This window comes from Pleurodeles waltl, chromosome 3_1 (genome assembly GCF_031143425.1).
Source record: "Pleurodeles waltl isolate 20211129_DDA chromosome 3_1, aPleWal1.hap1.20221129, whole genome shotgun sequence".
Lineage (NCBI taxonomy): Eukaryota > Metazoa > Chordata > Amphibia > Caudata > Salamandridae > Pleurodeles > Pleurodeles waltl.
The window spans coordinates 280,609,558-280,623,202 of NC_090440.1; the positions used below are offsets into that span (position 1 = coordinate 280,609,558).

Consider the following 13,645-nt stretch of genomic DNA (forward strand, 5'->3'; position numbering starts at 1 on the left):
AACCAGTGCTGCAGGCCCACTAGTAACATTTGATTTACAGGCCCTGGCACCTCTAGTGCACTTTACTAGGGACTTACTAGTAAATCAAATATGCCGATCACGGATAAACCAATCACATACACATTTTACAGAGAGAGCATATGCACTTTAGCACTGGTTAGCAGTGGTAAAGTGCTCAGAGTTCAAAAGCCAACAGCAACAGGTCAGAAAAAATAGGAGGCAGGAGGCAAAAAGATTGAGGATGACCCTGCATAAGCAAAAAAGTCCAACACTTTTAGTCTACCATTTACTTAAACCTTTGGTTTCATCTCAACTCATAATCCAAGCATTCTTTTGGAACCTAAACTTGACCTTGACTCTTATTTTAATATAACACCCAACCTCAACACATTCTTTTACCCAGACACTAATCATAACTGTTACAGAGATCCTTTGTTGGTGAAGTGGCCAGACATATCCTTCGAAATTCAAGCGAGTCTGCACACTCATCACTGACAAGGGAGATTTTCCTGGAGGACACCATTGTTGTTATCGAGCAACCTCTCTCAGGGATACCTGCTTCCTTTGTGTGGCATTGGCTTACATGGGCATAAACTACTTATCGAATCCTGGACGTCGTTCTGCAGGACTATGAATTGGAAGGAACAGGTGAAAGCCTGCCGACATGTACGTTGGACTCCAAAGCAGATTCCTTCTCCAAAGGTGAAATGGTGCAAAGAAGTTCTAGATTTGCTATTAAGATGGGGACAAAGTTTTGAGACTTCCCACATTTGCCACATGCGATTTCCATCCAAGCACATCACACCATTCTGAAGTGGTGGTGGTGGTTCCATGGAATTAACCAATAGCTCTAAGCAGTGGAGGAGTGGTCATGAGGGACCTTGAAAGCAGAATCCCTACTTAATTTATTCCTTTGTCCTCAGTCTGGTTGAGGAACCAATACAGACGAGTGGTTCTGACACCTCCTTCTTCTTTTCCCCCCAGACAAGTGTAGCATCTCTTTTATGGAAAGAGGTGTGGCTGTACAGTGTGGAAAGAACTGGGACTGACTGGAGTGGTTCTGACACCTGCCTCAGCTTTTTTGCAGTGCTCCGGGTAAGACCAGTGACTTCATGGGAAATTGGACAGGAAACTCATTTGTTTGATTTCTGGGATATTCACAGCCTACTAAAGAGGGAATAAGGACAGTATTCCTGCTCATGTGTTAGGATGGCATGAGGAGCAATTCTGGCTTCTGCAGGCGTGACAGCCTTAATAGAACAGTATTTCCACATTCAAGCAGTGTGCGGAAGCACAAATGTTTAAAAAAAAGCCAGCACTCAGCTTTTTAGCAAGAATGCTCAACTCTTGAGATGAGATTTTGGTTATGTTATGCTAATTATATTTGTACAATGCAAACTAATCACGCCCAAGAAGGTCTCTAAGCACTCTATAACAATACAGCATTACCAGAAGGAATTAAAAGAGCCAGGTTTTAAGACAAAAAATCAGAGCAGGCTCGTATGTGCAAATGTAGCGTGTTCCAATGATCGGGTGCCGATTAAGAAAAGGACCTATCCCTGTATCTGGCAGTATGAATACGGCAGGGATGAAGTAAAAATTGTTCACTGCATCTAAGATTGCGCATGGGTGCATAAAAACTCTTTAACTTCTTCTGTAGATAAAGCAGAAAAGTTTTGAAGAGGGACTTGTGCACAAGGCAAGGAAGCTTAAATAGGGAGCACCTTTTTATCTGAAGTTATAGGAAGCAAATACAAGTGGAAGACTACTACTTTAGGGCAGTCAGTTGTAGTCTGCAGAAACAGAAAGCAGGAAGAGCACTGAGAAATTCCATTATACGGCTTCATATGCAAAGGTGTAAGAAGTCTTTGCTATAACTAGGACTGAGTTGGAGGCCTTGGTGAAAGTAGTAGCGAGTTTGGCTCAAATGAGCCTCAGGTTAAAAAAAATATATATATATTTGCCTGGTGATGGAGAAGATCAGCACACCTGTCCCAAAGTAAAGTATGTGCAGGGAGCAAGGATGCAATAACTTGTAAGATATGTCAAAGATGGTATTTCACAGTAAGCCTCATATCAGGAAGATGATATTTATACACACTGGAGTGCCCTACAGCTGATGACCCCGTTGCATGGAGTAACAATTATTATTTTGAATACATTTATGTATTTTGATAAGTTTAGCATTACTAGATTTCTAACAAATAGGTAGCGTCTGAAAAATGTTGATGAGTTCTTTTCGGAGACTCCTAAGGTGAACTCAGTATTAACTAGTATTGTCGCACACACCTGGTGCCAACCACGAGGCAACACTGGAGCCGTGCTGGACCCCCACTGAACCCTCACTCCCAATTAGGAAGAAGCTGGACCCAGGGACAGTACTCCTAGTTCTGGGCGACTTCCAAAGGAGGAAGTAGGGAAGGGACAAAATAATAAAAGAACACTTGTGGTACTGGTTCTGCTTGCGATGGTGCTACTCTGCTTAACAGGATCGTCACTTCTTGGACCTTCGGGTTTAGGTGAAGGTGGTAGTTTACAAGACAGCACTTCTGCTTATCATGAAAATGCAGTACACTGGAAAGAACAAGAAGAGGCAATTACCATTAATGCATCAAATCCTCTACACAGGTTACAGTACAACGCTTTAGTATTTCACACTTAGGTATTTCTGAATAATCATACAATGAGAGCAGATCAACCAGATACTCGAATGGAAGCTTCTGGAACTCTCGAAGAATAATTTGAAGTCCTAGGCAGAGTTTAAGGCACTCCACGGATCCACTCAGAACATAGGCTGGAGTTAATGACACTCCCACAATTGCACTTTGTACATAAATTGGAATCGGAAAAACTTACAAGGAAATAGGAAACCAGGTTGCTCTAGGCACATATGTTGGAAGTTATACTAACTCTCAAAGTATGTTAGTCACCAGGTTACTCTCGAAAATTACACTCAGAATTACACTCGGAATTAGGTGAACTTAGAACAAGACTATCTGTGGCACAATGCTGGAGTCACTGACATTCTCAAGGTTGTTCCTACATGGGCGAAACTCAGAAATGAGACTACACATGAAACAAGATTATTCTGGGCACAAGATTGAAGTTACGGACACTCCCAAGGTCGTATTATGTACATCTAAACTCGAAAACAAGACAATACAAGAAGTGCTTGAACATGGATTGGAGTTAGAGACACTCCCAAGGTTTGCTAGAAACAAAGTTACACTCGATATATAACTTGGAGTAATGGGCACACCCAAGATATGCTAAAATACACAGTTACTCCCTTCAGATGGAGTTCGAAGGAGGCCATGGGGTTGCGGCAAGGATTTTGTGAAGAAGCGGAATCGTAGCTCATGGAAGTAGACACTGGAGCTGTTGCAGAAGTCAGGATCTCAGAGTCATCGGAAGAGACTGGAAGACTAGAGCGCTGTAAGGTTTCCAGATGACTCGGAAGATGAGTGCTGGTAGGAGGTTGCACAGGACTGAATCGGTGAAGGTCCCGGCGAATCAGGGGATGAATACAGAGGCGAAGCTTGTGCTGGACAGGAACACAGGAACATTCGGGTAACTCAAGAGGTGAGTGCAAGGAAGCTGCTTGCGCAGGACTTGGCAGGTGCTGGTCCGGATACAGGTATGAGGACAAGCCCCTATGCAAGTTCAAAGGGGCTATTATTACAGCAGGACTCGAAAAATCATAAAAATGTTACTAGACCTGCAGGTCGAGTAACTTGAATAATATACTCGACCTAACTGTAATGTACTTGACCCATAAACACGTCTCAAATTGTGTGATCCTAGGCAAATATTTTATTTTATTTTACAGTCACCTTTTCTCATTCTCACACAAGTGCAACTTCAAATATGTGAGTTCAGTATTTCTGCTGTATAAAATAACCTCATTTGTTTGATTAGAGTAAACGTTTGCTCCATGTATAATACAATTCTAGCCCACATATAGGGTACACATGATCCATGACCAATGTTCCCTGTAAGGCGCGCGCACACCTTTCCTTCCCCCATCGCGCAGGCCCCTTTGGCAAGCGCGCACGTTGTGCTGTTATCAAATGTTCCACCATTCCTATACTTTGTGGTAGTTTATATGCGTTATCACTTTCTAAGCCTAAATAAGCCTTTTTGAGCGATATACGTGCTCCCCTAAGGCAGATAATGCTTATATTTGAATCTGGATTAAAGTCAATGAAAACAGCTTTTAAATACCGCGGGGAGTGTTTTAAACATCATTTGGCGTGCTTTAGTATACAAGCGGGCAAGTGATATTTGTCTTGCAAATCAATGGTTCATGAGCTAGGAAATGCTTCAGAACAGTAGAAAATGTGCTGTTATCAAATGTTCCAACATTCCTATACTTTGTGGTAGTTTATATGCGTTACCACTTTCTATGCCTAAATAAGCCTTTTAGAGCAATATACGTGCTCTCCTAACAGGTCATGTCCTTGGGGTGTACAACCAGGTCACAAAACAGCCTTGATGCCCTATTGCATGGAGCAATGATATCCCTTTTTTGCTTTAGTGGTATGGAGAGGCTAATGCCAAAGATCTTGGCTAGTTATGCGCTGCGCGCACGTGAATCGTCAATTTCTTGGCACACGTATCCTTGGCTGCAGCGCACAGAGACCGCATACTGCCGCACACAGTGGAAAAAAATTAGAGGGAACATTGTCCATGACTTGTCTCTTAGTTTACTAATAGCATTGCCATCAGGGCAGGAATGTTTTTCAGTTTATGTTTAAACACTCAATTGAAAAAAATAAATTACTAAAGCATGATGTGGTAGCACACTGTCATTTACAGGCAGTAAATGACACCTTCCTTCTAACTTGCAGCTTTACAGATAAAACTATATAGCGTATTAAAATAATATGTGAACATTGAGTTTCAGAAAACATATTTATCATTTACACCTAGTAAAGTGTTTTGAATTCTTTTAATCCTTTTAAAATGTTTTTTCATCACTCAGAAGTACAAAAAATGGGTTTTCACAACTACTGACATATATTTTGACATGTTTGTATGGTTGACTTAGTGCCTGATTTAGAAGTCGGCAAAGGAGAATACTCCATCGCAAACATGACAGATATCTTGTCTGCCACATTTCGATCTCCTTCTACCCTATGGGGATCGTACTACGGCGGACAGGATATCCGTCACATTTGTGACAGACTTTTACCTCCGCCAAGATCGAAATCAGGCCCTTAGTTATTTAAATGTTGAGTGTTAGGAAAAACCTTACACCCTTCCGACTTTCATTTCACACTTTTTACAGTAGGTTAGACAGTTCACCTTACCAAATCTAAATCTCGGAACTCTGCAGTCAGAAGGAAAAAAGACAAACTGACTTTTGACCTCTTCCTCTGAACACAGAGCAAATGTGACAAAGACAAAATTTAAGGCGTCTTCATTGCTCCTTCACTTTCTGACTGAACAGAGCATATGTTCTTTGTCAACTCAACAGAAGGGGTGAGTAGGTCCTAAAAATAGCTCGACTTGATAAAATATGACTCACCATAGCGAGTGGGCAAGTAGATTTTTTGAGGTATCTACAGGAAGCCAAGAGTGTTCCAGAAGGGCATGTGTCTCCAGTGGAGGCTTCTGAAGGCGCCTGGGGAAAGTCACGTGTTACATACAAATGAAATGACTTAACAGGAGCAGATGTAGACGGTAATTGACAACAACAAGTACAATGGAACCCAAGTGCATGATGGTACAACCCAGTGGTTCACAGTGGAACTGTGATTATCGTAACAGGGCATGTGACATCTGCAGGTGCTAACTCGCCTAAATGTGCATAACAACGGAACTGAACGGAAGTTCAGGCCTTCGTGGAGTTGGAAGCCATGGAGTGCTTGAGACAGAAAGGTGCCACAGGGGAAGGAATAACATGAGGCTGGCAAGTAATACCCACTGCACATAGAGCACAAGATTGAGTTGTGACAAGTATGGTCTCATTCTCCTCACTGGCCTCCATAGAATCAATTTTGCTGAATGTAGTTGATAGAAAGGTGTAAACAGCTTTTAAAAACAGCATATGCAGCTAAAAGCTATTTGATGCTTGACTGCTTACAAGAAGGGGCTGTTCTGACCCCAGTCCTAGGTGATATGGAACTCCTGGCTCAGTTTTTGTCAGATTCCACCTTGACATATTGTGATCAGTGCCAACATCAGCTGGTGTGTCTGTAGCAGGAAGAAGACTGCTGTGAATGAACATCTGGAAACTACATGTCGCTCAAAAATCTTAGATACATCCTCTTCCTTGCCTCAGACCCAAGCTATTTAGTCCACAACTTAATGAACTAATAAAAAAATCAGCAGCAGGAAGGAAAATTATTTTATTTTCAGAATGTTAGCATGGAGAACATCTTTCATAGAACAACAGCTTATCGAGGGACTACAGGAGGGAAAACAATCCCTTTCAAGGCCAGGGGGCTGCTATTCCAGGCAAATCCAGGATACAGCCAAACCAGTCTTAGCCAAAACTACCAAAAACATTACTATATGAGCCAGGAAGTGGGAGGATAGTTGAAGAACTGTAGGAGGCTGGCCTGGTTTGTAGTGGGTACTTTGGGTACTTACACCTTATACCAGGTCCAGTTATCCCTTATTAGTGAAATGTAGTAGTGTTCTATTAGCTTGGCTGATAGAGGAAGCTATAGCAGAGCAGCTTAGGCTGAACAAGGAGACATGCAAAGCTCCTCCTGCAATACCACTTATAGTTACACAGTACTTATACACAAGTAAAGACAATACTCAGTGTTACCAAAAATAAAGGTATTTATTTGAGTGACACAGTACCAAAAATACCTTAGAGACAATACTCCTTCTGGAGGTAAGTATTATACACAATATATACACTTGACACCAAAATTAGACAAGTAAAACGTCATATAACAATGCAAGCAATAGGAAATGCTATAGAATACAATGGGAGAAAACAGGTCCAGGAGCAACACAAACAATATACTAAGAAAGTGGAATGCGAATCACGAATTCCCCCCTAGACAAATGTAATGTCTGCAGAAATGCTGGGAGAGTAAGAATACAGTAAAGGTAAGTAAATTACCCCCACCCCAGAGCCCAGAAAAGCAGGAATAAAGTACTGCAAGTTTCCTTAGGATTATGCAGTAACCAACCAAGTCTGCAAACAACAACTACCGGATTCCTGGACCTGAAGACCTGCAAAAGAAGGGGACCAAGTACAGAAGTTGAAAGGAGTTCCAGGAAGGACAGGAGCCCCTGCCAACCCAGAAGAGGGTGCAAAAGAAGAGTCCACGGATAGTCGAAGACTGCAGAAATGCACCCTAGGAAGACGCCAGCGGGTTCCTGCGTGATGCAAAGGATGTCCCACAACGTGAAGATCGTTGCAGATGTGATTTCGTGTTGGAAGTCGCCAACAAGCCTTGGCTACGACAAAAGTGCGTTTTGTGTCAAAATGGCGCTGGATGGACCCAGGAGGGACCTGGGGGCCTAAACTCTGTGTGAGGAGGAAGAGTAGGGCTCTCAGCACTTTAGATAGACCTCAGGATGCCAGCCAGTGCCCCCGGGAGTCCCAGGACACGGGGACAAAGGAGGTGCAAAATGCGGTTGATGCAGCACAACAAAGGAATGTCCCATACAGCCAGGGAACAACTCAGCGAGTTGAGCCTAGCAGGATGGAGTGCTGGGGACCTGGGCCAGGCTGTGCACGAAGGAATTTTGCAAATAGTGCACAGAGGTCTCAGGAGGTGAAGAAGATGCAGTACACAGTGGTACCGTCGCTCTCTGGGAAGGCAAGGTCTTACCTCCTACAAATTGCGTCAGCAGGACCTCAGGACAGTCTACGTTGATGATGTTCACCCTCTGTGTCCTTAGGAGCACGGTTGTCGCTGTGAGAGGAGTCCAAGCGTACCAGTTGTCGTCTTGGAAGGTGCATGCTGGAGCAGGGGAGTGACTCCGTCACCCCACAGGAGACTCGGTCCTTCTGGTGCAGGATGAAGACAGGGAGTCCTCAAAGCGTGCACACTGTGGAATCTGTTGCAGTTGCTGACTTGGAGCTGAGGTTGCTGAAGAAAAGTATCTCGTGTGGATACTTTGTTGCAGTTGCAGCAGTTCTTGGAGCAGGTTGCGGTTGATCCGAGGTCAGAGGATGATGAAGTTGTTGTAGAGGATTCCTGAAGGAAACATGCAAGCAGAATCTGAAAAGAACCAACAGGAGAGACCCTAAATAGCCCTGAAAGGGGGATTGGCTACCTTATCAGGTATGGACCTATCAGGAGGGGTCTCTGACGTCACCTGCTGGCACTGGCCAATCAGAGGCCTCCAGAGTGCCCCCACACCTTGCAAACCAAGATGGCTGAAGTCTGGGACATGCTGGGACACCCTGGAGGAGCTTTGGTCACTCCCATTTCCTTTGTCCAGTTTCGCGCCAGAGCAGGGGACAAGGGGGCCCTGAACCGGTGTAGACTGGCTTATGCAAGGAGGGCACCATCTGTGCCCTTCAAAGCATTTACAGAGGCTGGGGGAGGCTAACCCTCCCAGCCTGTAACTCCTATTTCCAAAGGGAAAGAGTGTAACACCCTGCTCTCAGAGGAAATGCTTTGTTCTGCCTTCCTGGGACTGGGCTGCCCAGACCCCAGAATGGCAGAACCCTGTCTGTGAGGTGGCAGCAGCTGTAGCTGCAGTGCACGCCTCAGAGAGCTGGTTTGGCAGTACTGGGGGTCCATGGTGGAGCCCCCAGGATGCATGAAATTGGCTCCCCAATACCAGATTTGGAAAAAGCAAACAGTTTCAATGAATTGTAGACCTATTATTAAATCCCGTCTTTAAAAAGGAATGTCTGCTAGATCAGCATTGCTAGGCGACATCCTCTATGTTAACATTTACAAGGTATCTACCTGGAGCTCTAGCCGTGTGATATCGTCTATATACAAAGATATTGTTTAAAGACTGAAAGTTTCATAGAACAGTTTGGCTTCTTCATGTTTGTTTATTGTTCTAGCGTGCATCAACTGATGAACTAGCCAAGCAAGTACTTGACTGAGTCAAGGCATGTGGGAGACTATTACTATAGAAGAAATATTAGAAACGTACACTATGGCTATTTTTTTATTTTTATAAATGTGTAATAGTTTAAGCTGTACATCCTTTACAACCCTGAAAAGTAAGCCAATGGAATACCTAAAAAGCATTGTATTTTAAATTTAAAAAATGTTTGGATAGTACAATCAAATTCTTTTTTCCAAGATTAACTTCCATGTTATTTGAAATGATGATAATCTCTGAATTTACAACTCCAAATTGCTACCTGCTGCAGGTAAAATGCTGTCTACATGATAAACAGTGTAATTAATCTTTCTAATTTTGTCTGTAGTCTTACAACTTGTGTCTTTTCTGTATTACGCTAGAACATTCATAAGCATAGTGCACATAACATTGCTAGATTTTCATATTCTTCATGAAAGTGTTCTGCACCATAACTAATTAATATTTTTATTGTTGTATTTTATATTAATAAAAAAGTAAAGCATGGTGCATGAGTGCCATGCATAGAAAAGCTGAAGCTCGCAGTTATTGAAAATAATACAAAGAAAGATTACTGTAGACTAATGCTGACTTTTTCATATTGCGTTGATATGTGGACTTTTAGTCTTTTAATCTTACATTTGTTTCCTCATAGGAAATGAAAAGATATTTTTGAAGATATTATGAACTCGATGAAAGTTCAACAGAAAATGTATTAAATAGAAGAAACGTTTTCAGTCTGACATACCAAAGACTTTGTCTCACTGCCATGCTTCAGTGATGTCAGAAAGTAAGTCTCCCGAAAAGGAAAAAAAATCCGGAAGACTTTCAATCAGTAAAACAAAAAAAAATGCCTCTGAGAAAGGGAAACCGTCTAATCCTTCCTCTATCCTTGCATTTTTTAATAATACACCACCTGCAAAATTTGCCTGTCCTATCTGTGGTGAACTAGTGCCGAGATTTGGGATGAACAAGCACCTTGATGAAATATGCCAAAAAGACCAAACGTTACATGGAGATGATGTCATTTTGGTGGAGCCTGCGAATAGCCCAACTTTGAAATGTGTACTTTCACCCGTGAGTACAAAATCCCACACTGGACCGCCTCCCGCAAAGAAAGCAAGGGATCCAGGGACAATTATGAGTCCCAGCAGGATCATTTGTGAGGAGAGGAAGACAAATTTGGTACAGCAGTCAAGCCCTTACTTTAAGCACGATGATTTGAATTGTAGCCATGACAGAGGTGTGGATGCCTGTGAGTTAAATACAGTAGTAAGCCTGTCATCCAAACTGTCCAGGAGATACCAGGGTCTAAAAAAGGGTGGAGATGCAAAAAATTCTGAGTTATCACAAATTGGAACTGATAACTCTATAAGTTGTGGTGTAGCTAATGTTTCTCAAAAAGAAAACCTATTTAAAGAGAAGACAAAACCGGAGACAGGTGCTAGTACACAAACAACTGCCACGGAAAAAAATACAGCTCTTTTTCTGGTTAATGATTCTGATATTGCAGCAGGTGGACAAGGATGTGATAAACCTGCATTTGCATCCTGCTCTGATGAAACAGTTGAAATGGCGTCACCATCAAGGAAAAAAGGCTTTTCTAAAGTATCAAAGTCTCCTAGGAAAAGATCAAGGGAACAAAGGAAGTCTGCTGCCAAAATTCCTACTATGAGAGGCAAAGCCATATCAAGTCCTGAAAGTTATATCAATGCAGAATTGAGTGATCGCTCTTCAGCATATGTTCCACTAGTGACAAAGGATGGTATGGTATCAGTTTCAGACAGCAAGCATGTGTACCAAAATGATTCTTGCATTCCTGAAAGTGGAGTGAAAGAACTTTCTGTAGATGATTCTAACGACTTGGGAACTGACATACTTTGTGAAGCTTTAGAACCCTTTGAGGAGAAGAACCCAGTGTCTGAAACCTCTGAAAAAGAAGATAGTGCTATAACTTCTCTGCTGCATCAATCTGGGCAGCCATATTACCTTCGAAACTTTTTGATGGTTTTGCAGACTATCATGGATAATGAAGATGATATGAACCTTTTTAATGAGCAGGATACAAGCATTCTGTCCAAATTCCTTCAACTTACAGGTATGTTTTTTTCAATAGTGAAGACAGAAATCTGAGTGAATGATACTTGTTAAAAATGTATGGCATGTGCTGGTTTATCCAAATTATTCTTTTATTTTAAATCTATGACATAAAATGGTAAAATACAAAGTTACAAAACTGTACTTTTGTTCCCATTTGAGCTTCCTGTTCTTCAATTATACTAGCATTGTTTATCCCTCTATAAAAACTTTAATCTGTTGCTCTTGTTTCTTTAAACTGACGTCTACAAGGTAGTAGTACAGCCACCCGCTGTCATGCATGATGTTTTGTGTAGTCTTTACAGAAGCAGTGGACTGAAAGCATGCATTGTGCTATTTGGGTTTTCTTTTCTACTTTATTTCCAACGATATTTCTTTGTTTCCTTTACTATGTGTTCTCATGTAGACTTGGTTAGTCTCATCCATGGCAACAGCATAGGCTGCCTTCTAATTTAAGAACTATATAATAATAGTACATGTGTTATTTTCTAGTTAATGACCACTTTGAGTTTGATAACTAAGTCCAGAACTCATAAGTCTCAAACGCAGGACATAAACCTGCTCCTACGTATCCCCCCTGTGTTCTTAGTAAACCAAAATGGCATATCCATTTTCTAACATAAATGTTATGCATATGTGAAATTGCTTAGAACAGTGCTCTGGCCCAAGCTGTTGTCTATGTAGAAATATGAATCATACAGTACCAGGACAGTTCCGTAAACATTGTAATTGTGAGCATCCTGTTCCATGTATGTTACTTTTGTTTTCTTAGAGATGCCCTTATAGTTACTCTTTATATTGTTGGGTTTTCAGATCCATCCAAATACATGTAAAATATCTTTAATATGTTTTATAAGTAAATTGTTTGCATTAATATTCATTGTACATATCCTGAAAACATGACTGGTTGTTCCAATGGTCAGTAAGCACAGAATTAATATATTCACAGCATTTATAAAATCCACATTTTCTGTAACTCTCTATAAATGACATAAATGTCAATTGCATATTTGGATTTTGGACTGGTTCTGATTAAAATATAATGTTTGTATATATTTATTATATGAAATATTTCCCAAACAGTTAGTGTAGTTAATTTAATACACTCAAGTTGCATTGTAAGTCTGTTTCTTCCCATTGCTTAGTTTGACTTGTTCTTGACATATTTTCTGTGTAGTGTTCACTAGCCCTCATGTGCCACACTTCCCCACCACTGGGTTGGGGTTGGGCAGGGTAATCGGAAAGCTTACTCCAGTTACCAAAGTCTGCACCTACACAACCTCCGCCTGTCCACTATGCCATTGATGGTCTGACACACACAGATTTTTTGAAACCTTTATATTTTGCCAAACGTGTATGACATATTGGTGCTGCTGGAGCGCAAATGTGGACGACCTCTCCCCGCCTCGGGTTCAGAAACCACGCTCACTCGGGTGAGACACTACAACACGTCTGTAAGGAAATGCCTCCTTGGCATGGTTGCCCCCTGACTTTTTGCCTTTGCTGATGCTATGTTTACAATTGAAAGTGTGCTGAGGCCTGCTAACCAGGCCCCAGCACCAGTGTTCTTTCCCTAACCTGTACTTTTGTATCCACAATTGGCAGACCCTGGCATCCAGATAAGTCCCTTGTAACTGGTACTTCTAGTACCAAGGGCCCTGATGCCAAGGAAGGTCTCTAAGGGCTGCAGCATGTCTTATGCCACCCTGGAGACCTCTCACTCAGCACAGACACACTGCCTACCAGCTTGTGTGTGCTAGTGAGGACAAAACGAGTAAGTCGACATGGCACTCCCCTCAGGGTGCCATGCCAGCCTCTCACTGCCTATGCAGTATAGATAAGACACCCCTCTAGCAGGCCTTACAGCCCTAAGGCAGGGTGCACTATACCATAGGTGAGGGTACCAGTGCATGAGCATGGTACCCCTACAGTGTCTAAACAAAACCTTAGGCATTGTAAGTGCAGGGTAGCCATAAGAGTATATGGTCTGGGAGTCTGTCAAACACGAACTCCACAGCACCATAATGGCTACACTGGAAACTGGGAAGTTTGGTATCAAACTTCTCAGCACAATAAATGCACACTGATGCCAGTGTACATTTTATTGTAAAATACACCCCAGAGGGCACCTTAGAGGTGCCCCCTGAAACTTAACCGACTATCTGTGTAGGCTGACTAGTTTTAGCAGCCTGCCACAAACCGAGACATGTTGCTGGCCCCATGGGGAGAGTGCCTTTGTCACTCTGAGGCCAGTAACAAAGCCTGCACTGGGTGGAGATGCTAACACCTCTCCCAGGCAGGAATTGTCACACCTGGCGGTGAGCCTCAAAGGCTCACCTCCTTTGTGCCAACCCAGCAGGACACTCCAGCTAGTGGAGTTGCCCGCCCCCTCCGGCCAGGCCCCACTTTTGGCGGCAAGGCCGGAGAAAATAATGAGAATAACAAGGAGGAGTCACTGGCCAGTCAGGACAGCCCCTAAGGTGTCCTGGGCTGAGGTGACTCTAACTTTTAGAAATCCTCCATCTTG

The 13,645-nt window shown here is 42.5% G+C and overlaps 1 protein-coding gene across 1 annotated transcript in view; it reads left to right on the forward strand.

Moving 5' to 3' along the window:
* Positions 1-13,645, forward strand: part of FAN1 (FANCD2 and FANCI associated nuclease 1) — a 231,126-nt gene that overhangs the window by 7,098 nt on the left and 210,383 nt on the right. The window contains exon 2 of the mRNA XM_069222393.1: positions 9,677-11,119. Within this exon, the coding sequence (XP_069078494.1) occupies positions 9,802-11,119 (1,318 nt within the window). The 5' untranslated portion in view covers positions 9,677-9,801. The remainder of the gene's footprint in view (positions 1-9,676; positions 11,120-13,645) is intronic.